The 23,820-nt window shown below is 57.3% G+C and overlaps 11 protein-coding genes across 11 annotated transcripts; 5 read left to right on the forward strand and 6 right to left on the reverse strand.

The window, feature by feature from the left end:
- Nucleotides 1-529: 529 nt before the first annotated feature.
- GGTG_06875 (hypothetical protein) lies at nt 530-2,554 on the reverse strand. Its single transcript, XM_009224697.1, has 2 exons — nt 2,072-2,554; nt 530-2,003 (listed from the first exon to the last, which is right to left on the reverse strand). Exons 1-2 carry the CDS (start codon nt 2,325-2,327, stop codon nt 886-888), a joined length of 1,374 nt encoding a protein of 457 aa, XP_009222961.1. The 5' UTR covers nt 2,328-2,554; the 3' UTR covers nt 530-885.
- Nucleotides 2,555-2,800: 246 nt separating this feature from the next.
- On the forward strand, nt 2,801-4,093 carry GGTG_06876 (hypothetical protein). The gene is made up of 3 exons (XM_009224698.1): nt 2,801-2,993; nt 3,181-3,485; nt 3,567-4,093. The coding sequence occupies exons 1-3, from the start codon at nt 2,976-2,978 to the stop codon at nt 3,727-3,729; spliced, it is 486 nt and encodes a 161-aa protein (XP_009222962.1). The 5' UTR covers nt 2,801-2,975; the 3' UTR covers nt 3,730-4,093.
- On the reverse strand, nt 3,696-5,052 carry GGTG_06877 (rRNA processing protein Rrp17). The gene is made up of 2 exons (XM_009224699.1): nt 4,656-5,052; nt 3,696-4,582 (listed from the first exon to the last, which is right to left on the reverse strand). Exons 1-2 carry the CDS (start codon nt 4,863-4,865, stop codon nt 4,136-4,138), a joined length of 657 nt encoding a protein of 218 aa, XP_009222963.1. The 5' UTR covers nt 4,866-5,052; the 3' UTR covers nt 3,696-4,135.
- Nucleotides 5,053-5,115: 63 nt separating this feature from the next.
- GGTG_06878 (hypothetical protein) lies at nt 5,116-7,051 on the forward strand. Its single transcript, XM_009224700.1, has 4 exons — nt 5,116-5,615; nt 5,722-6,101; nt 6,194-6,430; nt 6,504-7,051. The coding sequence occupies exons 1-4, from the start codon at nt 5,521-5,523 to the stop codon at nt 6,641-6,643; spliced, it is 852 nt and encodes a 283-aa protein (XP_009222964.1). The 5' UTR covers nt 5,116-5,520; the 3' UTR covers nt 6,644-7,051.
- Nucleotides 6,741-7,724, reverse strand: GGTG_06879 (trm-112). Its single transcript, XM_009224701.1, has 2 exons — nt 7,336-7,724; nt 6,741-7,257 (listed from the first exon to the last, which is right to left on the reverse strand). Exons 1-2 carry the CDS (start codon nt 7,519-7,521, stop codon nt 7,060-7,062), a joined length of 384 nt encoding a protein of 127 aa, XP_009222965.1. The 5' UTR covers nt 7,522-7,724; the 3' UTR covers nt 6,741-7,059.
- Nucleotides 7,725-7,992: 268 nt separating this feature from the next.
- On the reverse strand, nt 7,993-8,301 carry GGTG_06880 (hypothetical protein; the record flags this gene model as incomplete). The annotated part of the gene is made up of 2 exons (XM_009224702.1): nt 7,993-8,246; nt 8,277-8,301. 2 exons carry the CDS (start codon nt 8,299-8,301, stop codon nt 7,993-7,995), a joined length of 279 nt encoding a protein of 92 aa, XP_009222966.1.
- A 188-nt stretch (nt 8,302-8,489) lies between these two features.
- GGTG_06881 (peptidyl-prolyl cis-trans isomerase B) lies at nt 8,490-9,333 on the reverse strand (the record flags this gene model as incomplete). Its single annotated transcript, XM_009224703.1, has 3 exons — nt 8,490-8,661; nt 8,763-8,889; nt 9,006-9,333. The coding sequence occupies 3 exons, from the start codon at nt 9,331-9,333 to the stop codon at nt 8,490-8,492; spliced, it is 627 nt and encodes a 208-aa protein (XP_009222967.1).
- Nucleotides 9,334-10,004: 671 nt separating this feature from the next.
- Nucleotides 10,005-11,206, forward strand: GGTG_06882 (SNARE domain-containing protein). The gene is made up of 2 exons (XM_009224704.1): nt 10,005-10,216; nt 10,312-11,206. Exons 1-2 carry the CDS (start codon nt 10,170-10,172, stop codon nt 11,054-11,056), a joined length of 792 nt encoding a protein of 263 aa, XP_009222968.1. The 5' UTR covers nt 10,005-10,169; the 3' UTR covers nt 11,057-11,206.
- On the reverse strand, nt 11,017-13,690 carry GGTG_06883 (hypothetical protein). The gene is made up of 2 exons (XM_009224705.1): nt 12,591-13,690; nt 11,017-12,515 (listed from the first exon to the last, which is right to left on the reverse strand). Exons 1-2 carry the CDS (start codon nt 13,455-13,457, stop codon nt 11,736-11,738), a joined length of 1,647 nt encoding a protein of 548 aa, XP_009222969.1. The 5' UTR covers nt 13,458-13,690; the 3' UTR covers nt 11,017-11,735.
- Nucleotides 13,691-15,912: 2,222 nt separating this feature from the next.
- GGTG_06884 (cell wall biogenesis protein phosphatase Ssd1) lies at nt 15,913-20,807 on the forward strand. Its single transcript, XM_009224706.1, has 4 exons — nt 15,913-16,116; nt 16,364-18,852; nt 18,943-20,300; nt 20,364-20,807. Exons 1-4 carry the CDS (start codon nt 15,984-15,986, stop codon nt 20,401-20,403), a joined length of 4,020 nt encoding a protein of 1,339 aa, XP_009222970.1. The 5' UTR covers nt 15,913-15,983; the 3' UTR covers nt 20,404-20,807.
- Nucleotides 20,808-22,910: 2,103 nt separating this feature from the next.
- On the forward strand, nt 22,911-23,450 carry GGTG_06885 (hypothetical protein; the record flags this gene model as incomplete). Its single annotated transcript, XM_009224707.1, has 3 exons — nt 22,911-22,966; nt 23,260-23,358; nt 23,447-23,450. The coding sequence occupies 3 exons, from the start codon at nt 22,911-22,913 to the stop codon at nt 23,448-23,450; spliced, it is 159 nt and encodes a 52-aa protein (XP_009222971.1).
- Nucleotides 23,451-23,820: the final 370 nt, after the last annotated feature.

Genomic DNA, 23,820 nt, shown 5'->3' on the forward strand with positions numbered 1-23,820 from the left:
CCGCCCCAGCACAATACTTGACCTTATGCTGTGGCTGGTCGGGCTTCCACTGGGGAGATCGGGAACCCACCGCCTTACTGCCTGGTCCTGCGATTCCCGTCTCCCTGGGTGCCGGTTGGTGGGTTATGTAATCTCGTCCCCGCAACGATTGGTCGTGCTGCTGCAAGCTATTGTTAGGGAGGGGAGGGTCTGAATGACTTGGAAAGACAATAAACTGAATAGGGGACAATATGAAGCGCGAGAAGGCTCGGGATCTGTCTGGGCCATGTCGGGGGAGTGTGCACTGGGCTGCAATGGGGCAGGGACAACACCAAGGAGGGCGGGGGGTTGCAACGGGAAAGGGAGGTTTCTTGAAACCATGGAGCATTCTCTTGTGGTGGCTGCATACACCCCAAATCTCTATGCAATCTCGATGCTGATTGGAATGACGCCGCTCTTCTGCTCAATGCCAGTGGACCCTACAGCCTGCCTGACGCATGCGCATGGTCCAACAACGGAACGATTGGCCATTTTCGGCTTGCCCCTTTCCTTGCACGTAAGCCAAGGACCAAATGGAAGAGCCCATCGTCCACAACAGTGCTTACTCTACCGTGAAGAGTGAGTGTTTTGCGTTACTATTTCCCTTTTCTTTGTTACACCAATCAAGGAGTGCATGAGGAATATTCTTTGCAAAAAGAATGGTGGCACCGAAACTAGGTATAGAGACAGTAAACAATAACCAAAGCCCAGAACACAAAACCCAAAACTCCAAATCAGAGCGCGCCGTCGCGAAAAGCAAGAGAGAAAAAATGGCGGACCAAATGGCCCAACAACGAACGCCTGATCATTAGGTAGGTACATTTTTACGTGATTGGCAAACTAAGGAGAAGACGTCAAGGAAGCAACCTAGAAGTCGATAGTCATCTTGAAATCATCCATATCGTCATCCAGGTTGAAGTCGGCAGAACCACCCAGGTGCCCGTCGTCGTCTTCCTCAGCCTCGAATATGGACAGAAACTCTAGCCGTCGCTCGTCGTCCGCTTCCTTCCTCGCCTGGCTCTGAGCGAACCTCGCCGGTGTGATGGTTGAATCCGAGGCCGTCGAAGTAGTACTCGCTGAGCGGACCAGCCCGGAGCGCGGGACAGGGCCAACATTGGACGAGCTTGACGGCGCAGGGGGAGGCGAAGGACCCGTGGCTCTGTCGGGACGGGTCTTGAGCATGGATGATGCGGTGCGGCCCTTGGTGTAGCCGAGAGTGGTCCTGGAAACCGGCGCTGCCGACTCGGCCGGCGCCGCTCGGGGTCCAGCGGACATGGGCTGCGCCGCTTTCCTTATCGGCAAACCGAAGGGTTTGCTCGGCTTGGCAAGTGTCCTTCCGTTGTTGATCTTTGGTGCCATCGCTGTTCTGGGAGCTATGCTAAGAGACTGGGCTGCGGCGCGAGATGCCGCGGCAGATGGCGCCCTGGGAGGGATACGCATGGCTTTGACTGTCGAGGTGGCGGTTCTAGTGCCAACGTTGGTACTGACCGTCCTCTTGGACCGGGAACCAGGCACATCGCCGACGGACCAGTCGAACTCATCCAGGTCCTTCCTGATACGCGCCTCCGCCTCCTCCAGAGCCTTCTTTTGCGCCTCAGCAAATTGTCTCTCCTTCCGAGATACGCCATTAGCGTCTACGGGGTTGTGGTAGTAGTTGTAGAAGCCTTTCAGACGATTCTCTGGCTTCAGGCCGTCGAGAGTCAAGACACCATCCGGGAACACATCAGACTCGTACGGGAGGTCCCTGGGCTTGGGAGGGGCATATTCGATCTCTGGCACGGCTAGAGGGTCGGTAGCATCGGTGTGGATCTCAAGTTTGGCTGATTCCGTCTTGGGCGACCGCGCCCTAGGCTGCCGGGAGACTGTGCCGGGAGCCTGGCTCTTCTCGAACTCTTTGACGATGCTCTTCACGCCCTGCAGCTGGCCGGTCCTTGCTTTCGCGTTTGTTGTCTTGTTGCCAAGCGGCGCTCTTCCTGTGCGTGGCTCTGTATTCATGCTGTCAGCTTTGCCTGCCATAGATCTGCTTCCCTTGTACCTCCGAGCGACGACATACCAAGTGGTGTCGCCAGCACCGCCTTGCCCTTGCCAACAGTCCGAATGTTCTCGTTGCCATGCTTTGATTGATTCCCGAGCATGCCTTTGCCGAATACTGTCGTTGTGTTCTCATCGTTCAGAGGAACTTTCAGAGGTGTCTTGGGATATAGTGCGCCGGGTGTTTTGGACATGGTCGCCTGGCTCTTAGCTGCGGCCACAGTCTGGCGACTGAAAGCCAGGTTCTCCTGATCGCGAGCTGCGAGAATGCCGGCCATGATTGCTAACGCTTTTCTCTCGCACAGGCGTGGGGTGCGAAACTTGTCGTTCGGGGTCAGGCGATATTTGGGTATAAAGGTTGAAATCGAGTGGCAGGCGGAGTTGAGCTCAGGAGTAGCCAAGCGAGATCATGGAAAAAGTGATCGAAATCTCCCGCCCCAGGGTAACCAATATCCGGACCAGTGGGGACGCGTCTTGTGACAACCGGACTTTCGTGTTGGGCGACTTGGTTCTTGAGCGAAGGAAGCTCGGTACGTACAATTTGGGGATGTTGACCGGGAGCTCATTGTCGGCTAGCGTTGGCAGGGCAACGACCCGGAGTTCGCTGAAACGGCAGGCCTTCAGGCTGGCCGCAGCCGCCACCCCACCACTGGTCTCTTTCCGGCCCAGCATTTGGGTGGGCCCCCCTGGCAAGCCACCGCACGCATGCGTCTCTGGAAGGGTCTGGAGGGGCAGGTGCCAATTTCGCGAGGTCTTCCTGGTCTCACCTACATTCGGAACCCTCCTTTCCCATTTGTCCAAACCGTCTTCTTTTAGCTGCGATCGCATCCCCAAAAGCCAACGTCAGAAATTAAGCCACTCAGGAAACCTCACGACATTACAAGACTCTGCTACACATCCCGTCGCCGCCTTCGAACTCGCCCGCCATGGACCGTATCAAGGAGGTGAGTCCGACGTCTTGATGGGTCGCTCTGACAGCTGCCCGCCCCCTCGATCGAACCCCACCCGTCATCATGTCATCGAAGCTTCCCGCCACACGACGCAGCTCCCAGCGATGGGCGCGTCGAAGAAAGCAGCGCTGCTGACCGCTTATCATCGTGCCTTACCCACGTCCGTTTGCAATGACGACAGAAAATGAACCAGCTCCGGCTGGAGGCGGACGAGTCTAACGCCAAGGTGGAAGAGCTCCAGGCCAAGCTCAAGGTCCTCGAGCAGGAGAACCTCAGCAAGGAGCAGGAGATCACCTCGCTGCAGCACAAGAACGGCGTCCTGGAGGCCGAGGTTGAGAAGGTTGAGGATGCTGTCAAGAACCTGAAGAAGATGAACGACGACAACCAAACGGCAGGTACGCAGAACGAGAGCCTCACTCGCAGGCTGCAGTTGCTGGAGGAGGAGGCCGAGGAGGCAGACAAGACACTCAGGGAGACTAACGAGAAGTGAGTTTCAATCCCCTGGCATTTCACCGCGTGCTCCTCTCGCCCCCGCCACGTTGCTAACGCTGATCTGTTCTCCCACAGGCTTCGTCAAACCGACGTTAAAGCCGGCCACTTCGAGCGCAAAGTCCAAGCTCTCGAGTCGGAGAGAGACAGCTGGGAGACGAAATACGAGGAGATGGCACAGAAGTACGCCAAGACTCAGAAGGAGTTGGAGGACCTGCTGGCCGAGGTTGGAAACATCTAGATCTTCCCTTTCGAGAACCGACCTGGCCGCCGAGGCGGGTATTTATTTGCTGTGCGAGTCGCAGGTGGAAACTTCCCGGGTTCATGTACCGTTTTACCCCTTGATTTCTACATGCCCCTTTTAAACCGAATCGAGCAACAAGCACATCGCCATTGCACCATTCGATGCACATATTTGCCTTCTAGTCAAGTGGATTGCACAGGCCTGTGTGCGAGTTTAGGGATGCAGACTTCTCCTCTTGTAGGTAGGATCAAGAAGTCAACTAATATAGTGTTGTGTGGGGAAGCTGTGCTCTCGCCCTGGAACGATTACGCGCGGCCCTTTCTCCAAGCTTATTACCTGAGAGTCCAGTACGACGGCTGGGGTGAGAACGTGGCGGCTGGGGCTGCGCTATATGATTCGATTCTCATGACCTAGCGGCGAGCTTTTTGGCCCTCTGTTTTCTCTCCGTCGCTCGCCTCTCTACCTTTGTCTCGTAGCGGAACTTCTTCTTTTTCTTCTTTGGGCGCTGTTGATCCTTGGCCTTCGCGCTCTCGTTCCCAACCTTCGTCTCTTTCCTCGTTTGTGCTTCGTCATCGCCCTCCTCGCTTGAATCGCTGACTTTTGGTTTGTGTAGCCCGTCTCTATCCACGTTCACCGATTCGACAGTGACTGTGGTGAACTTGTCCTCGTCGATATACTCCTCCTCGAAGTTCATGGGTTCGAGCGCCGGGGGAGGGTCGGCGAATCCACCCCACTCGTTGCCGGAGCTGTCGTCGGAGTCGCCATGATGCCCGGCCATTTGTGCTTCCCGTAGGAGCGTGTTCACCTGCTGTACATGATTTTCGATATCTTTCTTGCGCTCCTCCCTCATCTGCCCCAGTGTGACATCTTGTTAGCTTTCCGAAAAAAAAAACCGTCTGGGGTGCGCCACGAGCTGCTCGTACCTGTTTCCTCAGCTCGATCTTCTCCTTGCGCGCCTTCTCGGCCGCAATCTCCTGCGCCTTTTTTATCCTCTCCTGCTTGCGCTTGTGAAACCCTGTGAGATAGTCGGCGCGCGCGGTGTTGTCGAAAGATATCTCCTCGATGCTGGGGGCGGCCTTGCGCTTCTTGGACGGAACCAAGAGTGGCCTCTTCGGCCGGGGCTGAGCGAACATGTTGTCAATTCCTGCAAAGCGAATAAAAGAGGCAGCCTAACCGGTGGTCCAATCTGCTTTCTCAGAGTCCGAATGCCGCTCAGAATGTTTCTGTGTTGTCGCCGACGGGGTGGCTGCATTTGAGCTTGTCAAGAGGCCCCGCCAAACTTTTTTGCTAACACCCCTGCTTGGACGGGCTCAGCGAAAGGGAAGCTCCGTCACCGCCGCTGTGGACGTGCAGGGCCACCCGTCCCCCTGCATCACCAGCTGAGCCTGGATTGAATCGCACGTGCAGCCACACGCCGACATGATTTCCTCCATCTCAAGATGGGAAAAGAGGTACCTGTCTAGAAATCCCAATGACCTTCTCTTTCAGGTATAATAATAGTAACCCAATCAAGCAGCTTAGATCGTTTGAATTTGTCGACCAAGGGTACTGCGATCCAACCACCTAAAACCCCTACCGCAGTCACAGCGTGAGGCTTGCCCCTGTGCCAGTGTGGCTTGCGCCTGATCTCGGTCCGCGTCCCCAATGACGCCACAGTCTTCCCCAGCTTGCTGAGGACCGAATCCCAAGGTCAACGACATTGAAGCCGACCGCGAACACGACGCAGTTTCACCTCGCTACACCATTCATCACTCAACAACCCGTTCCATTTCCGTAGCACAATTGAAAATGCATCTCTCATTAGGTGCCAGTCTCCTGGCGCTCGCGTCGTCGGCGTGCGCATTTTCCGACTCGTCTCCGTTTGTTTTCATGTCAACCGCCGAGTATGTTCGCTCCAATCCCGGCCTCGCTCGGGATGCTTCAGACGCGCCCGTCGCCAAAGACCTGTCGACATGATGGCTGACTCAACCGTATCCGGACTCCCCACAGCATCGAGAGACCCTCTTTCTTCAACGGCAACCAGTTGCAGAGCAACTCGCAGGTTCTCCGCTCGGCCAAGGCCATGCTCGACGCCTGCCCGACGGACTGGTACCTGCTCATCTCGCAGCCGAACGTGCACGCTTCGGATCTGCGGTGCACCTCGGAGGACCTCAGGTGCCGACGCGCCCCGAATCTCGTCCGCAACGCGCCCCTGGCCCGCCTGTCGGTCTCCGAGGTCGTCGGCAGCCTTTCGTTCGAGGATTTTAGCGAGCACATCAAGGCTGCCTGCCTGCAGCAGGGGAAGAAGGTCCACGTTGTCGAACACACTCTCAGGGAGCTCCCATCATCGCGGGGCGCGGATGAGAGGGCCGCAGTCCTCGAGGAGAATGGTGAGTGGGAGCCTCGCGTGAATGTCCTTCGGGGCTCGGGACGGGCAATTCTGGCATGGGCTACTAGCTGACAGAAATCACTCCCGCGATAGACCATGAACTCGGCAAGATTTTGGACAATGCTCAGGACGAGGGCGAGTACACAGCCATCTACTTCTCCAACCCGAACAAGTTCAAGCCCTACGAAGCCGAGTTCGGCGAGCCGGTGCACATGGAGCTGAGGCGGCAGTCGGTCCCTCCTCTTGTCCAGGCGAGGGCGGCGGGTGGCAACTCTACACACCGTCCGGCGCCTATGGGCCTGTTCCAGAAGTACCAGTTCTTCACCCCTGGTAAGCCGCTTCCATGCACGCGTTGCGTGTCTTCAACGATTCAGGCTACGATATTTGAACTAACTGGACCTAGGCGTGTTCATGGGATTCGTCGCCATGATAATCATTCTTTCGATCCTTTACGTTGCGCTCATGGCGCTCGGCAGCCTGCAGGTGCCGTACGGCGCCTTCGAGAAGGACATGGGGCCCGCGGCGCAGAAGAAGCACAACTAAAGAGGCATCCTGAGGATGCGATTTTTTCCCCTTTGTTTCGGGGCAGTTCCCCCCCCCCCCCCCCCCTCCGGAGGATGTACGTCACCAAGGACAGTTGGGATAGGGAGTTATGGGCTTGTTTTTTTATGCATATTCAGAGTACAGAGCGATCATGTCGGTCGGTAATTCTGCTCGCCATCTCGAGTGATTTTGTTATATGGGTATCGTCAAATTGCGACAGTGTATCAAGGTGCCATGGACCATTACCCACTGTAGTTTGCTCTCGTTTCCTTGGTCAACATGCCATCGTGCACATTCATTTACCGGTCGGCGATGTCCATTCTTTTATTTTCCTCCCTTAAGCCAGAACCAGAACTCCAAGATGAATTCAAACATGCAAGTGTTCCCTAAGACCCGGACACGTCCGCCCCTTCAGTTCAGACGAGATGACTGGGGAGCAGGAAGTTTGCTATCCCCTCCCGGATGGCGTACTCGTGATTGCAGTTGGAGCACACCAGCTTCCCCTGGTTGATCTGGGTCTGGATGAGCAGGTTGTGCAGGTCCTTGAGCATCTTCTCGTCCGCCTTGAGCGCCTCCGCCGTCGGCGGCTGCGGTGGGAGGGCAGGGAATCCGAGCTGGGCGTCACAGTTAGTGGGGAGGGGTTCCCGTCCTCGTCTGGGTTCTTCCGTCTTTTTTTTCTTTCTCCTGCTTACCTCGGTTGCGGTGGTGCAAAGCGCAGGCCAGTCGATCCTCGGCAGGATATTGACCAGGAGCTGGGCGTTGAGCTCCACGTCGTCCTGCACCAGCTCGGCGTCCTTAGGGTGGAGAGGGAACGAGTTTGACGATGCTCGGCATGTCTTCACCGCGCAGGTGAGGAAGTTGAGGCTGAGAATCTTCATTTTTCCCCCCTTCTCCGTTGGCCTGGATATTATTCACACCTGCTGGAATCGAGCTGGTTTTAGCTGTAGATTTTATCCAGGCACTTTTTGTCCGTCCGTTGGTCGACTTTGAGCCGGGCTGTCATGCACGCTTCTCTGGTCCGGACTTGCTGGTGGATTGTTCGATGTTCCTCCCCGCAATCAAACGCAGATTTATACTTGGCACGTGATCACCGCCATTCTCTTCCGCCAACCTGCACAAAGGTAACCAGCACCAGATAAATCGCCATCACACATCGCAGAGCAGCCTAGCTTCAATTTGGAAGATCAAGATCCGAAACAAATTTAGATAAAAAGAAAAAGAATGACCGGATAGATTGCAGCGGCAGGGACAACTACTTGAAAAATGATGAACACATGGCCAGCCACGCCCCCGCTGCTGTCGTCTCGGCGGCTTGGTGATGGAGAAAAGAGCTACAACAACGGCCGGCTTTAGGCCAGGTGCTTCTCGTAGGCGGGGACCTTGGAGTCCCGGACCCTGGTCCAGCGCACGTAGTAGGCAACGGCCGATAGGATGATGCCAAAGAAGAAGGCCTTCTGCAGGACGGACCAGGCGGCGGGACCGCTGGCGTCGACCTTGGGAGCATCGTGGTGGGCCGACTTGGAGGGGGCCTTGGCGTCCTTGGGATCCACGGGCTCGTCGTTGTGCCCGGATGCCCAATCGGCACGGCCATATGCAGCAGCAGCTAGAGAGAGGTCACAGAATCAGCAAAAACCGAGGAAGTCTTGGAAAAATTTCATGCTTTTATTTTTCTGTTCCTCATGGTTCTCGTCACGTATTTTGGCGCCCAGGTCTATATATCCTCTAGTTCGGTTCCAGCCTAGCAAGACAGAAATCAAAAAGGCGAATATAAGACCGATACCCGTGTGTTGCACGGCGAGCCGGTGTAAGGCAGGGCAAAGGTAGGCAGGTCTGTATAGTGGAGAGATTACAGCTCCATGTGAATACCTTCTTCGGGAACCTCAAGCTCGCCGCTCTTGGCGATCCTGACCGTCTTCTTGGGCTTGTCACCGGGCTCCTTGTCGACGTTCTCGATTTGCTCGACGATGTTGTAGCCCTCGATGACCTCGCCGAAGACGACGTGACGGCCGTCCAGCCACCTGTGAGGTTTGGGGAAACAGTTAGTATATGTTTGCAGGAGGAAGAGCTGTGAGTGTGCGAACAGGCGCTCGCGGGAAGTTGGGGTAAGCGGTGCTCTTACGAGGTGATGGCGGTGGTGATGAAGAACTGCGAGCCGTTGGTGTCCTTGCCAGCGTTGGCCATGGACATAATGCCCTTCTTGCTGTGCTTGAGCTTGAAGTTCTCGTCCTCGAAGCGCTCGCCGTAGACTGCAGAGGAGAAAACAAGCGGTGTCAGTTACCCACTCCAATTATGCTGCCCATAAAGGCAGATAGGCACAGGCGCAGTCATGGAAGCTGTAAGTGCAATGGGCATTGGTACTCACTCGATTTTCCGCCGGTGCCGTCGCCCTTGGTGAAGTCGCCACCCTGGATCATGAAGTCCTTGATGACACGGTGGAAGGTGGAGCCCTCGTAGCCCTCGCCCTTGGGCTTGAGGGCCAGCTGGCGGAAGTTCTCGGTGGTCTTGGGGACGGTCTTGCCGTACAGGCCGATGACGATGCGGCCGATGGGCTTGTCGTCGTGCTCAATGTCGAAGAAGACCTTGTGGGTGATCTTGGGACCCTTGGCCGCGGCCACCGTCTGTGAGAAGCAGAGGACGGCCAGCCCCATGAAGAGGGCCGCGGTCACGCAGAACCGCCGGAAGTTGAACATTGTGGCTGTTTCGTTTGTTTCTGCTCTCTTCTTCTTCGTCTATCTCTCGCTTGGTGGAAGGAAGAGAGGATGGGAGGGGAGGCAATGGCTGGTGCTCTTATACCGACTCGTTGCAATTGGGAGGTGGGGGGCACTTTTTCCTTAGGAATTGAAGCTACCACGTTTCAAGAACGGGGTTTCAAAGCTCTTGCCTCCTGCAGCCGCCAAGGAGAAATGAGGAGCTGCCACGCCCGCCGGGGCAGGCTCCACGCGGGTCAATTCAGGGGGGCGGCTAGAGCTGCCAGAAGGCGGGGATTCAATGGCGAGCACGCAGGCGGCGAACATGGTGGCAAGTATTTTGTATAGTTGTTATTTTCTACTCTTTTACGACATCCCCCGCCTATCACCTTCCCTTATGCGATATCCTGTACTTATGTTGTTTTCTGGTGGTGCTGGCCGCAATGAGATGCGGACATTCTTGCTGGCGACCGAGGCACCACCCACAGTGCCGCAGAAAGCAGCCACCGAGGACGGCCGCGTCAGAGGGCCACTGCGTTCGACTGGACAGCGCCACTCCAGCCGCGGACCCACTAGAACTCGGGGGCCCAGCTCCGTTTTGCTCCTCTGGCCAGACATCCTCCGAGGATCCCTGGGACCCAAAAAGCGCATTCGATTTTGCGCGCGCAAGCCTAGATTGAACTGCCGGCGAACAGACGGGGGGCTGATGGGCTGGATCTTGCACCTCCGCACCTATTGTGATAGAGCATCTCGACCCAGGACGACGCTATCACGTGCCAGCGCGCCGAGCCAGATGCCCTCGCGCAGATGACGACACACTCGAGGAGAGAAGCAACAGGATGATGTCCTCAACCAACGAGGGGGACCCGTTCCTCCAGGTCCAGCAGTGAGCAAGCACACTACCCCCAGCAGACCAGCAGCCATCTTTCCAAACATTTACCTCCCCCGCAACGGGCCCTAACAACAGAACTGCGCAAACAGAGATGTCCTCACGCAGCTCAACTCGGCGCGGCCGCTCTTCGCCTCGTACCTCCGCATCCGGTCTCTGACGACGGCCGCGAACTCGCCAGAGCTGGCCTCGGCCCGGTCCGACCTCGAGTACGCCCTCGCGACGCTGGCCGAGGACCTGGCCGACCTCGTCGAGTCGGTCAAGGCCGTCGAGTCGGACCCGGTCGCCTTCGGCCTCGACCGCGCCGAAGTGACGCGGCGCAAGCGCCTGGTCCAGGAGGTCGGCGGCGAGGTCGAGGACATGCGCGACGAGCTCGCCAAGCGGCTCGGCGACGCCGCCGCCGCCATCGCGCACGGGAAGAAGAAGCAGGCCGCCGGCGACGGCTCCTCCTCCTCCTCGGACCTGCCGGACCCCAACGCCTTTGCCATCCCCGACGGCGAGGGCGGCAGCGGCGCCGGTGGCGACTCGTACGCCGAGTTTGAGCACCACCAACAGCTCCACATGCTGCGCGACCAGGAGGAGGACCTCGAGGGCGTGTTCCAAACCGTCGGCAACCTACGCCGCCAGGCCGACGACATGGGCCGCGAGCTAGAGGAGCAGCGCGAGATGCTCGAGGTGGTGGACGGGCTGGCGGACCGCGTGGGCGACCGCCTACAGACGGGCATGCAGAAGATGCAGTATATCATCAAGCGCAACGAGGACCGCTGGAGCAGCTTCTGTATCGCCGTTCTGATATTCGTCCTCATTCTTCTTTTGATTCTGCTGCTGGTGTTATGATATAAGGTTGCGTTACTAACGAGGGATCCCAAGCTTTCTATTTTCTTTTGTGTGCCATTATGGGAATGGAGTTGTGTTTTAGACGGAGGCGTGGGAGGCACGTCCACTGATAAACGCCTTCTTAATAAAAGTTTACAATATTTAAATGAGCTTTCTTGTTGTCTGTGTAAAGCAGCAAGCAGACTGTCAGTGTTATTCATGTATGATGCGACCGAGAGGTATATGTACTATCCGATCAAGGAGGGCGGCTTGGTATCCAATGAAGAAAAAAAAATCATCCGGGGGGAATCCCGTGCTGAGAAGGGCAAAGCCAATAGAGCCGTCTATGATAGATGTCGTTCCCAAGATATGGGCAATTCAAACATAAGCAGTCATTACACAATTCGACAAAAAACAAATTCAAACCATATCTCTTGCCTGCCGTCTAAACGCCGCGTCATGCATGTCGAGTGGTTGTGCTGCACAAGGCTCCCTTGTGCCTTGTGCTCCTGGTGGTGACAAAGTTCCGTTTCCGCCCTGTTTGAATCCATCACTGATCCTCCATTATTGGGGTTGCAGACAGCAGGCCGCGCATGCGCTTCGGGCTGCTAGCAGGTAAATCGCGCATCTGCGTAGGCACCAAGATAGCACAGACAGCTTGCTTGGTTGCGGGAGGTGCACATGCGCATCTTTCCTTCAGCTATTGTAGGGCGAGGCCATAGTCGCCCTTGAGGAGCTGGGCAAGCACCGGGAGCGCTCCAACAGCAGCCGTCATCTTGGGTGCCTTGGCCGGGAACTCGACCAATGCCAGTCGCAGAGCCGCGACTGCGGCATTCCCGTAAAAGTGTATGAATCGCTGTTCATAGTTCTCGATCATGGCCTTGAGTACGAGGCACTGCGTGTCCGACATCTCGTTGGCCGGAGTGTTGACAATTCGGGCTAGAGCTGCCCAGTACCTCGACGGAGGGAAGGGGTTCTGGTTTTTGGACCTGGAGAAGTCGCGCAATGCGATGGCGCCGAATCCTGCTCCCAGACCCGTCATGCGATCGGCGTGCATCTGCTCTGGTATCCAAGCACCGCCGGCTTTGCGCCAGCCGATGCGTATCCGGCCTTGCTCAGTTCTGTCGCTGCCACGGAAGCCGAACAAAACGGGACAGACAATCCGGTACTTCGCGAGGAGCAAGTCGATCATGGAGCCCCCTCTCCATTGAAATTCCGGATCGGAAAAGATTTTGGCGACAACAGTTCCAACAGCGTCTGCCAACTGAGGTTTAGCGGAGCACTCGTTGATGAACTGGGAGATAACAGACTTGGCGAAGACGTTGAGTAGGAAGATGAAGAGTGATGGCACCTGTGGTGCATTGTTCGTCACATTTTCTACTGGACTTCGAGGCTCCAGTAGAAATTCGTTCGGGTCGACTGGCTGGCTAGGTACTCGGCCTTGAAGAGCTTCTTGCAGATTCGCGGTGATTTTGGAAACCTGTTATGGACCGCAGTTAGTAGTCGAACCGTGAAGCTACAAGCATTCTGCCAGGCACAGGGCTTGTATACTCACCGCCTGTCTGTTGTTGGATAGTGCGCCCTCGACAAGTTGCCCCACGGACGTTCGAATCTCACGGCGCATCTCTCCCATCCTCGCCTTGAGCTGCGGGTTAACCTTCCGCTGTTGGTCCACGAAGGCGCGAAGCTGCTTCAGCTTCTTATGGACTTCAACATGGCGGTCTGGCTTGGCCACCGGAGCTGCTGGCGGGGGTTGGGGTTTCAATGCTGCGGCGGGTGCCCCATTGACTTGTGGCGGATTGGGCGACGGTGCCGTTGAGGCAGGCTTCTGGGTTGGTTGTACAGGCTGGGCTTGGTTCAGCGCCGGGAAGCCTCCATTGATCATGCCCCCTGGAGGCTTGTGGGGTTCTGGGGCTGCGACGGGCGCCGCGTTCTTCGTTTCCCCGTTGGCTAACGTCGAAGCAAATGGCTTTGGGGCATCTGATAACTGGCCGTTGGCGAGCGGAGCCGCAGCGGTCGACTTCGGAGCATCGGCGGGGGGTACTGGCTCTGGCGGTGGTGGGGGCGGCGGGATTGGGACAGACTTGGCCCTGAGGGCCTCAAGTCTTTGCCTTTCAGCAGCGAGTCTGGCCTCGGCGCGTAACCTATCCTCCTGCTGCTGCTGTTCGATCTGTACGCGGCGCTGCTCTTCCTGAAGATGGTAGTGCTTCAAGACCTCGATGGCAGTCTTCCGAAGTCCTTCATGGTCTCGCTTCGCCTGCGCTAAGCTGCGCTGATGACTCTCTTCGGTATTCCGATCCTCGATCCGGAGATCTTCCAGAGTCAGATCAATAGTCGAGCCCCAGGGGTGGGCGGTGCGGTTATCCACGGCACGCGTATCCTGCGTCGGGATACGCGCCGCCGGTGGTGAAGAATTCGCCATGGTGGCACGTCGTGTCTGGTCGGGCGCAGAGGCTATAGCATGGCCATTCGGGCGGCTTGTGTGTGTGTGTGCGGTGTCGGGTGGCTGTGGAGGGAAGCAAACGACGACGCGACAGGCCTGAGGATATCGGCTCTTTGTCGAGGACGGCACAATCAATCACGACTTTACGATGGGGACCTTTGCACAGTGCCAAACCCGGCGAATGGGGGCTGGGGGTGCTGTTGGATTCTGCCCGCGCCGGATGCAGGCGGTCAGCCACTTGCATGGGCCAACGCGTGAGTGCGGGGAGGCGCGCCAGGCTGGAGCTTTCTGGGCTTAGGTTGCTGGCCAGTCTGGTTGGGGCAATCACCTGACACAGCATGGGGTAGGCCGGCCTTGAATCTTGGTTTCGCTTCCAGGTTTTGCTGAGGCCAGGCCACCTTGGTGAGCCGTGCACAGCAGCCTCGGAGATCGTTTGGGGCTCCCGTGGGAGTTGGTGAACTGTGACATGAAACACGACTTGGCCTGGAGCCGGGCCACGGAGACTGGAGCGCTGTCACATCCCGCAATCTACCCAGGAGCGAGTGACGCAGTCAAGTACCGCTCGCTACTCCCTTGTCCCAAAGCCCAAGGATACGTATCACCTTCAGGGTGGCTTTTTTATCCAAGCCTGACTTCTCTCAATGTTGTCCTCTTGTTGCTGTGCATTCCGTTCCTTTCGCTTCGCGTTTGATTTTACAAATGGGTTAACTTCCCAGCGCTGAAGAACAGTCTTTTGGCTTATAAAGTTCCGTGTAGTGAGCAGCCTTTGCGAATGATGGCAATTGTAAATATATGCATGTCATCCCGGCAGGCTGGTTAGTAACATAAAAGTACACCCTCTTCGTGCGCTGCCTCGGAGAGCAACAGGGAAACATCCGTGAAAACATAGGAATAATTATTGCGTATGAAAGTTGATAGGGAGTATGATGACAGCGAAAGTACGTAGGCATAAGTACCTAAACATGGGACATCATAGCACTCCCTCTCGAAAGTGAATATTCTTCTTTGGCCGTTATTGTTGGGAGATGTCTCCTGTCATCAACATATACATCCATCCAATGTCTCGCCAGGATTGCGGCGGGACGAATCCCATCGGAAAATCGCCCAATTGGCGCTGCATACCGGATTGCCCAGTCTCTAAGCCACTGGACTGGACTTGCCTATTTCGATTGGATGCTACAGGAATCCTCCATGTGCTGTCCACAGAGGGAGGCACCGATGCCAAGGTCCTCAGATGAAGACACATCACCCAGGCAGAACACAGATGAAGATGTAGCCCAGCCAGCCTCAGGCGAGGGGTGTTTGGTCAGGGATAGGATTGACTAACTCGGCACAGGACAGATTCGGCAAGATCCAGACCCTCGATTCCACTCTGGCGTTGCTATGCCGCGCTCTAGCGTTGTCTGGGCGCAAAGTTCGGATACTTGCGCTGCGTGCAACCTCATGTTATGTACCTAGGCTGGTGGGGCTACACTGGCAAATAGACCGAGCCGCGCCTTTGGAGAGGCCGAGCTGTCAGCTTTATTTAGCAGGCGTACAAAGCGGCAGGATGCTTTTTTTGGGATCCCAGTGGGCGTCCCAAGCATCAGCCCGGCTCGCAGGCCGCGCCAGGCGAGCAAGAATGGCTGCAATGCGATTATCCCCTCGGGTCCTGATGTTTGGCCGCCCACCCACCGTGGAGTTTGTTGGCAAATTTTAATGACAAGACGGGCAGACAGACAGACTCGACATGGTCTCGTATTGTGACGGTCGTGCCACCATTCTGACGAGCGACTGCGACCTTTGGGCTGTCGAATCCATGTCTAGGGGTCAATTCTCCCACATCGCAGCAAGGGGCGTGCTCCGCTCTCCTCAGAGGGGGTTCTGCAGTGGGCCGCTAGCCAGCGATCAGTGCGTCTTATTTGGCGGCTTGAGTGGGGCGTCCACAGGCCTTTGGCCCTCTTGGGCGACTGGGGGGCTCTGTGATGGGCCAGGCAAAATCCCGCCAGCTGGGGCAACAGCCAGTGCATGCAGAGAAAGCCAGACCTACATCATCAACTTTGTCGGCCTCGACTCCGTCCTTCTCTTCTTCTCCCTCCCTCTGTCCTCCTGCACTCCTCCTCTCCCATCGTGCCTGACCCCCTCTTCAATCCCTACAGCCAACGCAGCCAGTCTCTCCCTCTCACACGTTCCTTGCTCTGTTCGCATCCCTCCTTTTACATTGTTTCCCACTTCCAACCCCACGCCTGCCTTGTCCCACAGCTCTCTGCCGTCTTGTCGGTCCCCTACCAACATCTGGCTCTAGCTCCTCAGCCTGCTCCCATCAAACCCCACAGACATCCAGACCCGAAGCTTCAAGCTCCCGCTTCCGACCGCATCGTACTGCAGAGAAAAAACAATACTTCCATCGACCGCACCCAAACACGCACTCTTGTCGCCACGCGCGAGAAGAGGGAAAAAAAAAAAAAACCACGGTTAAGCACTCGACGTGCACTGCCAGGTGCTGCTCAGAATTGATCCGCCATCATGGAGCAGCAACAGCAGAATCAACCTCCCACCGGGGGTGTTCCTGGCCCGACTGGCCGCCGGCTGCACATTGCTCATCGCCGTAGCCCATCGGAGCTGACGCCGTTGATGAGCATGTTCGCCAATCCCAACAGTAAGCCATCTATCCATCTTGTTTTGTTGTCCTTTTTGCAGCCGTCGCCATCCTGAGGCTGTACTTCACCAGGCTGCCAACTCCGGTCTGGGTCTGAATCCCGATCATGACTTTTTTCGGTCGCTTTTCCCTTCCTTCTTTCATCTCCCCTCAACCCCGACCGTTCATCTTGTTGGCCACCTCTCAGGCCGTTAGCCTCGCCAATGCCCTTCCATCTACTGACGTGTCCTCTTTCGCCTTGCCGCAGTGGAGCAGCTTGCCATCCAGCAGCAGATCGAGCTGTTGCAACAGCAGCAGCAGGCTCTTCAAGCCTCACACCAACAATATGTTAACCTGGGCATGATCCAGCCGGGACAGGCCATGCCTGGCGGTGCTTTCAATCCTTTGCAATCCGCCATGGCCCCGCAGGCCGGATTTCAGTTCCCTGGTCAGCTTCAACAGCAACAAGTTGCCATGCAGCAAGCGGCGGCTCCGGCACATCGTCGCAACCAGTCTGCCATTCCCAACATGGGCATGGGCGGCCCTCCGCCAGCTCCGTCCTCTGGTACAGCCGGAACTGGGTTCAACTTTGAGACCACCTCGGGGCAGGGCCGCGAGAACAACGCCGGTGGCGGCGGTCGTGGTGGCCGCGGTGGCGGCGGCTCTGGCGGTGGCCATCAACGGAGGCACTCGCTGGCCCTTGCAGACGCCAAGAAGGCGGCGGAGCTCGCCCAACAGAAACGCACCACCTCGGGGTTCCAGTTTCCCGGTCCAAACGCTTCGGGTTCGTCCGAGACCCAGGACGAGGAGGCCAAGCCTGCTGCGCAGCCTGCGGCTGAAAACCAGGCGCCCCAAGGTCAGGCCGCCCGGGGTGGCCGCGGCGGTGCCCATGGTAGAAGCCAAAGCATGGCTGTTGGGCGTGGCGGTGGTCGCGGTGGCGCCTCCGGGGAGGGTGGCCGTGGTGGACACGTCCGTTCATCCTCGCGCAACTTTGACGGCAACTGGCGTAATAACCAGAACGGCCAAGGAGATCAGCAACAGGCGCAGCAGCAGGGCTTCCAGCCAGGCCATCGCTCTCGCGGCTCGGTTAGCCAGGGCTCCATTGGATCTTTCCAGTACACCGGGCAGCCCCAGCTTGTCCAGATGCCCAACCAGATGCTTATGGCTGGCATGTACGCTGGTCAGCAGCAGCTTACCCCGCTGCAGATCCAGCAGCTTCAGGCGCTCCAGGCTGCGCAGATGAACGGCCAGCACATGGTTGGGCTGCAGGGCAGCCAGCACGCCCATCAGATGGGCCAGCAACCGCAGCAGCAGCAGCGCAAGACGCTGTTCACGCCTTACCTTCCCCAGGCCACCCTGCCGGCTCTTCTCGGAGATGGACAACTTGTGTCTGGAATTCTCCGTGTCAACAAGAAGAACCGCAGTGACGCCTATGTCTCGACCCAGGATGGTCTTTTGGACGCTGATATCTTCATCTGCGGCAGCAAGGACCGCAACCGCGCTCTGGAAGGCGATCTGGTGGCCGTCGAGCTTCTTGATGTCGATGAGGTGTGGGGTCAGAAGCGAGAGAAGGAGGAGAAGAAGAAGCGCAAGGACATCACTGATACCCGCTCTGGCTCGACTAACAACGGGAGCCAGAGCAACGCAAACGGCGAGGACGGCACCCCTAGTGAGGGTGGTATCCGCCGCCGCGGCAGTCTGCGGCAGCGACCTACCCAGAAGAAGAACGATGATGTCGAGGTTGAGGGTCAAAGTCTCCTGCTCGTCGAGGAGGAGGAGATCAGCGACGAGGCCAAACCGCTCTACGCTGGCCACATCGTGGCCGTCATTGAGCGTGTTGCTGGCCAGATGTTCTCGGGCACCCTCGGCTTGCTGCGTCCTAGCAGCCAGGCCACCAAGGAGAAGCAGGAGGCCGAGCGCGCTGCCCGGGATGGCGGTCGGCACCAGGACAGCCGGCACCAGGAGAAGCCCAAGATTGTCTGGTTCAAGCCTACCGACAAGCGCGTTCCCCTCATTGCCATCCCAACCGAGCAAGCCCCGCGAGACTTCGTTGAGAAGCACCAAGACTACGCGGACCGCATCTTCGTGGCTTGCATCAAGCGCTGGCCCATCACCTCCCTGCACCCCTTCGGTACCCTTGTTGAGCAGCTGGGCAAGATGGGCGACTTGAAGGTCGAGACAGACGCGCTTCTTCGCGACAACAACTTTGCGTCCGATGAGTTCTCTGACGCTGTGCTGCGCAGCGTTGGCCTTCAGGACTGGTCCATCGCCAAGGAGGATGAGGCCGCCATCGCCGAGAGGAGGGACTACCGGGATGAGAAGACCTTCACTCTCGACCTGGACGGTTCGACCGAGCTTGGCAATGCGGTTCACGTCAAGACCAAGCCGGACGGCAAGATTGAGATCGGTGTCCACGTGGCTGACGTGGCGCACTTCATCAAGCCCAACTCCCTCGTCGACCGCGAGGCCAAGAAGCGCGGCACCGCGGTGCATCTGGTCAACAGATCCTGCGCTCTTCTGCCCCCTAAGTTGGCAAAGGAGGTCTGCTCGCTTACCCCTGGCGACGAGCGCCTGACCGTCAGTATCGTTTTCCAAGTCAACCCGCACAACGGCGCCGTTGCCGAGGGCGACACCTGGATCGGAAAGAGTGTTGTGAAGCCTGCGGGCAAGCTCAACCTCGAGCAGATCAACGCCGCCCTCGCGGAGTCTGGCTACAGCCATGACTCGGTCCCTCAGAATGACGTCCAGATCCTGAACGTAAGTTGCCCCATCGCCCAGGCCTATTCCTATGGGTGTGCCCTCCGAGGCTAGTATCATCGCATCCGCTAATAATTATCCTGTCTATAGGCTGTTGCCCAAAAATTCCGCGAGGCTCGTCTCGGTGCAGGTGGAGAGGTTATCTCCCCTCTCCGTCTATTCAAGCAACTCGATGACGAGAACATTCCCCTGGAGCACAATATCTTCGATTCTACCACGGCGACGGAGGTTGTTGAGGAGCTCATGCACAAGACCAACGCGGCTATTGCCCAACGTCTCGCCGAGGCTCTGCCCGAAAAGGCACTTCTTCGGAGACAAGGCGCGCCGAACCCTCGCCGTCTCCAGACGATTGGTGAGCGCCTGACGGCGCTTGGTTACGAGATCGACACCTCGAGCAGCGGCGCACTCCAGAACAGTCTGTTCAAGGTAGAGGATGAGGATATCCGCAAGGGTATGGAGACGCTTCTGTTGAAGTCCATGCAGAGGGCCAAGTACTTCATCGCCGGCAAGACCGCCAAGCAGCTTTGGCCGCACTACGCGCTGAACCTGCCGCTTTACACTCACTTTACCAGCCCGACGCGGCGGTATGCCGACGTCATGGTTCACCGCCAGCTCGACTCGGTCCTCTCGGACGGCAAGACTGAGTACACCGAGGATCTCGAGAACCTCGTCAAGACTGTCGAGTCCTGTAACACCAAGAAGGAGTCGGCACAGAACGCCCAGGAGCAGAGCATCCACATCGAGTCCTGCCGCGGTATGGACAAGACGAGGCAGGATGCGCACGGCGACCTCATCAGCGAAGGCATCGTCATCTGCGTGTACGAGTCCGCGTTCGACGTTCTCATTCCCGAGTGGGGCTTCGAGAAACGTGTGCACTGCGACCAGCTCCCCCTGAAGAAGGCCGAATTCCGCAAGGAGAAGCGTGTGCTGGAGCTGTACTGGGAGAAGGGCGTCCCCAGCTCGGCCTACGTGCCCGAGGATGAGCGCCCCAAGGCGGCAGCATCGCAGAGGGTTAGCAACGCGATTGCCGCGGCACGCCAGGCTGAGGAGGCCGAGCGCGCCAAGAAGGAGCGCGAGGAGGCCACCCGCAAGCAGACGGAGACTGACACCATACCCACCGATGATGTGGATGCCCTGTTTGACGACGATGACGATAACGCCTCGGACATCACCGAGGCCATGGCTGGTGCCTCTCTGGCTGAGCGGCCAACCCAGAGCGTCCCGGGTTCGCCGGCTAGGACCTCGTCGTCGGCCATGGGTACCCTCCACCGGACTAAGTCGGAGTCCAAGGTGCCGGTTTCTGACCCTCCCGAGTCGCGCCTGTCCAACAAGGAGAAGTACCTGAAGCTGTTCAAGCTGCGGGAGGAGGGCGGCGAGTACATTCAAGATGTGACGGAGATGACGAGGGTCCCCGTGATCCTTAAGACGGATCTCAGCAAGAGCCCACCGTAAGTTGAAACGTTCCTATCCTGTCCCGATTTGAGCTGTTGACTCTAACCGATCTTCTGTAGATGCCTGACTATCCGGTCTCTGAACCCCTACGCCCTGTGAGGTGTCGGAGGTTACCTAGAAGCCTGTCATGTCGAGCGTGGCGGGCTTTGCTATCGATGGGATTGCTTGCTCGCACCCGTGGTGCAAATGGAATAGGCGTTATACACATGGAATGAGCAGAAATGGGCTATGGGGTTAGGTAAATGGAAAGCCCTCTGGCGACTCGGGAAACGAACTCCGCCGTGGGGGAAAAGGAGTTGGAAGGTCCGAAGTTGTAACAAGATGGTCAGTGTGATGACAGACGGTTCCTGAGAATGTTGTCGTAGGCTTTAAACGTTGGTGGTTATCGTCGGCCTCGAGGTATTCTTTTAGTCTCACGGTTTGATATGCCCGCACATTCAGTGCGTCGAGGGCAGCCATAGTATTAGAGCAAGACAATAGCAAATGATGAGCTTTAGAGAGAATTTGCTGGTGCAGGCCATCGGCTTACTGTTGAATTGCCGGTGAAGAGAGAGACTTATCATGAGTTGCTTAAGGCAGTCACGTCGGGTCTTGCGAGGTATAAGGGAACAGCTCGAGAGGGAGTGTCTGGGAATCTCGCCTATTTATATCACGCATGTCTCGACTTGTCACTGTGTGGCATCGCGTGGTGGCCAATGTGAAAGGAAACAATGACCCGGCAGGCGTTCAAGTGAAAAAAAAAAACAAAAAAAAGAGAAAAACGTAGCAAGCAAAACATAATATCCGATTGGGAGAGCCATTCGCATTCGCATTACTACGGGGCGAATAATTCGCCCCGTGGACCTTTTCAGCCTCGCTACCCTACTAGACTGAGGAGAGAACCATCTCGTGTCAGATACATGCTCGATCGCTAAAGCAGTGACGGGTGGATCGGAAGCAGACCAACCGCATAAGCGAGAAGGATGGGGACAGTGGGAAGTGTCAAAACACTATCGGATGCTCGGAAGGGATGATATAGCTCGGACACAATAGAGGGCCAAAGTGGAAGAATCTAAATGTGCAAGGTGCGTGCCTTGGGTACCAATGTGCCAGTTATATTGTGTCGGACGCCGCGTCTTTCTGGGGGAAGTCACGCCAAACGGAGTCTATTCGCAGGGCGCCGTGGCATTGTATGATCTCCCGACTGGCATAAAATATGTCCGATGGCAGAGAGGCGGGCCAAGTCAAAGAGGTGTAGGATCTGCAACCGGGGGAGGCTCGGAAGAGATTTGTGGACGGCGGTGAAGATCAACAGGCGGTCTCCGTGCCTGGGATTTGAGGACGGGCGGTCAATATCAGTAGGTAACTTGACTTGATGTGTATCTGCGGCTCTGCTTTTCATGTGGCCCTTCCATTCAAGAGGGGAATAACGGCCACTAGTCTCTCGTCCGGCGGCTGCATGCATATTGCCTCGGTTACATCCGAGGTGACTTCCCGTGGTTGCACGGAGTGGCGGGCACTGGAGGTTCTCATTTGGGTCGCGGGGATACGTGAGCCCAGTTTAGATGCTACTAATCAGCCTATCTGGGGGTGGTCATAGCATGTACATAGAAATCGACAGACGGACGGACGAAGCTACTCGGTACGTATCTCGACAACGAACCTGCCTAGCCAATCGCCAAGCCCTCGCCCGTAGGCAGATAGATAACGCGGATCCTCGGGGCTTGATTCATTTTAACACTCGGATGAACGTCCCTCGAGACATTGGATAATTGGGGGCGAGAGGGGGGAGATCCTTGGCGGGCGCAACACACAAAGAGCCGGAGGACATGCGTCTTGGATTCGTGGTGTGTAACACATGGGGGTGGAAGGGCCATGCCCGGTAAGCAGGGGTGGGACTGCACCTGACAGGACAGGAAAAAAAAAAGGATGAGCAGACAGAGCTGTAAGAAGAAGAGGAAACAAGAAGGTGAAGCTCGCAGGGCGCAGCAGGGCCGTTGTCAGAAACGATCTGGGTGCCACGCTTCCCTTGCTTGCAGGCAGGTACCCCTTTCGCGTTTTTTTTGTGCCCACCCCTGCGGTCGGGGGGAGGGGGAGAGGGCTCGTTCTTATCCGATCACGGGCCGAGCACAGGCAGGCAGGCAGGACAGCAAGCCCATGGAGCGAGCGAGGGAGGAGACGCGGAGGGATCAGCTGGCTGACGGATTGATAGCTGCAGCTCACGAGGCGGACCCGAACCCAGATCATCGGGCCGGCGACCCAAAGCTGGCGAGCTGCGTGATAGGCGAGCGTGGTGCAAGGGGTTATTTTAGCCAGCCATTGGGTCTGCAGGTACGGACGGCTGGTATCATCCATGTCGTTGACGCCCTCGTCCATAGAAGCATATCATGGCAGGCACGTTCGGCCGTCGACAGAAGGCGACGTCGTGTGGTCTGGGTACCCTATTTCTGTCCTCGTTTTGTCCCAACTCACCGCTAGTCTCTTTTTGTTTTCGCCTCTCGCAGCCTCTCGTTCGCCCCCTCTCCCTTATCACTCGCGCACCGGCCGCCGCCCGCAGTCAATAAAGACAAGCGAGATCTCGAGCGGGAGTCAGTGCGTTAGAACATGACACGTACTACTCAGGTAGCATGGCGTCCCGGGCGTTGCGAGAGGCTCGTCGCCAGTGCCGGGAAAAGGGCGGCGGGTGAGATGAATGTGACAGTTGCTCTGCCGACCCTTCAATCTCACAGGCGTCTCCAGCGTTAGTGATCTCGCTTACCGCCTACGGGGATTTTTGCTCCTTGGGTTTCTTCTGAACGCGGTCCCGAAGCCCCCTCCCCCTCCTCGTAATCGTAGAAGAGACACGGGGCCGATGATGCAAAGGCCAGGATCGGTGGAGATAAGCTATGGAAAGCTTGGCATAAGCGGGCTCGAGGCGTGCCAAACCTAAAAAGTGAGCACGTCAAACAAAGCTGAGCTGCTTTTTTTCTTCTGTAGGCCAGCAATCTACCCGACGCAGATTGGGGACCCGCAAGCCGAGCAGAGGGAGATGACGTGCCAAGGCTCCAAGCCAGAGAACTGGTGGCGGGCTGCACAGTAAGCTGTAAACACACCGGTGGTTGAAAGGCGGTTGTTGGAATTTGCCGCCGTTCATTCTGCTGGGTTCCTGCTGGGTTCCTAATAGGTAGGCACTTAGCGTATAGCCGCGCGCAGGAAGCAATCACAGGAAGCAATCACAGATGCCAATGTCGACGACGCACCCCACCAGCGTCGGTGCTTGCAGCAGCCTGCCAATCGTGTCGCAGACCTCAAGAGCGCCGCCTCGGCTGCCACACGGTCCGCCGCCCGAAACGAGCCTGAGACAGGATGAGGTCACAGAGCCTGGCCCGCCCCGACAGGGGGGCGTATGTGTGGGTGTCCGCCCGTTGGAGCCGCACGCGACGCAGGACTCTATGGCACCAAGCCCGATCGGGAATAGCGCGAGCATGGGGCCCGCGTTTACTGTGACCCTGTCGCTGTCGTGCCCGCCTGCGACCCTTGGGAAACAGCGGGGACCTG

The sequence above is a fragment of the Gaeumannomyces tritici genome, assembly GCF_000145635.1.
Source record: "Gaeumannomyces tritici R3-111a-1 unplaced genomic scaffold supercont2.3, whole genome shotgun sequence".
NCBI lineage: Eukaryota > Fungi > Ascomycota > Sordariomycetes > Magnaporthales > Magnaporthaceae > Gaeumannomyces > Gaeumannomyces tritici.

Bases quoted from the DNA above. Each gene is read 5' to 3' on its own strand.
- GGTG_06883 (XM_009224705.1), bottom strand. From the start codon at position 13,457: ATGGCGAATTCTTCACCACCGGCGGCGCGTATCCCGACGCAGGATACG. The intron at 12,516-12,590 runs GTGAGTATACAA...GGTCCATAACAG, and splicing joins TATCCAACAACAGACAGGCG to GTTTCCAAAATCACCGCGAA.
- GGTG_06884 (XM_009224706.1), top strand. From the start codon at position 15,984: ATGGAGCAGCAACAGCAGAATCAACCTCCCACCGGGGGTGTTCCTGGC. The intron at 16,117-16,363 runs GTAAGCCATCTA...GCCTTGCCGCAG, and splicing joins CATGTTCGCCAATCCCAACA to TGGAGCAGCTTGCCATCCAG. The intron at 20,301-20,363 runs GTAAGTTGAAAC...GATCTTCTGTAG, and splicing joins GATCTCAGCAAGAGCCCACC to ATGCCTGACTATCCGGTCTC.
- GGTG_06875 (XM_009224697.1), bottom strand. From the start codon at position 2,327: ATGGCCGGCATTCTCGCAGCTCGCGATCAGGAGAACCTGGCTTTCAGT. The intron at 2,004-2,071 runs GTATGTCGTCGC...GCATGAATACAG, and splicing joins GGTGCTGGCGACACCACTTG to AGCCACGCACAGGAAGAGCG.
- GGTG_06876 (XM_009224698.1), top strand. The intron at 3,486-3,566 runs GTGAGTTTCAAT...GTTCTCCCACAG, and splicing joins CTCAGGGAGACTAACGAGAA to GCTTCGTCAAACCGACGTTA.
- GGTG_06879 (XM_009224701.1), bottom strand. From the start codon at position 7,521: ATGAAGATTCTCAGCCTCAACTTCCTCACCTGCGCGGTGAAGACATGC. The intron at 7,258-7,335 runs GTAAGCAGGAGA...TGTGACGCCCAG, and splicing joins TTTGCACCACCGCAACCGAG to CTCGGATTCCCTGCCCTCCC.
- GGTG_06877 (XM_009224699.1), bottom strand. From the start codon at position 4,865: ATGTTCGCTCAGCCCCGGCCGAAGAGGCCACTCTTGGTTCCGTCCAAG. The intron at 4,583-4,655 runs GTACGAGCAGCT...ACACTGGGGCAG, and splicing joins AGATCGAGCTGAGGAAACAG to ATGAGGGAGGAGCGCAAGAA.
- GGTG_06878 (XM_009224700.1), top strand. From the start codon at position 5,521: ATGCATCTCTCATTAGGTGCCAGTCTCCTGGCGCTCGCGTCGTCGGCG. The intron at 5,616-5,721 runs GTATGTTCGCTC...GACTCCCCACAG, and splicing joins GTTTTCATGTCAACCGCCGA to CATCGAGAGACCCTCTTTCT. The intron at 6,102-6,193 runs GTGAGTGGGAGC...CTCCCGCGATAG, and splicing joins CGCAGTCCTCGAGGAGAATG to ACCATGAACTCGGCAAGATT.
- GGTG_06882 (XM_009224704.1), top strand. From the start codon at position 10,170: ATGATGTCCTCAACCAACGAGGGGGACCCGTTCCTCCAGGTCCAGCA. The intron at 10,217-10,311 runs GTGAGCAAGCAC...CTGCGCAAACAG, and splicing joins CCGTTCCTCCAGGTCCAGCA to AGATGTCCTCACGCAGCTCA.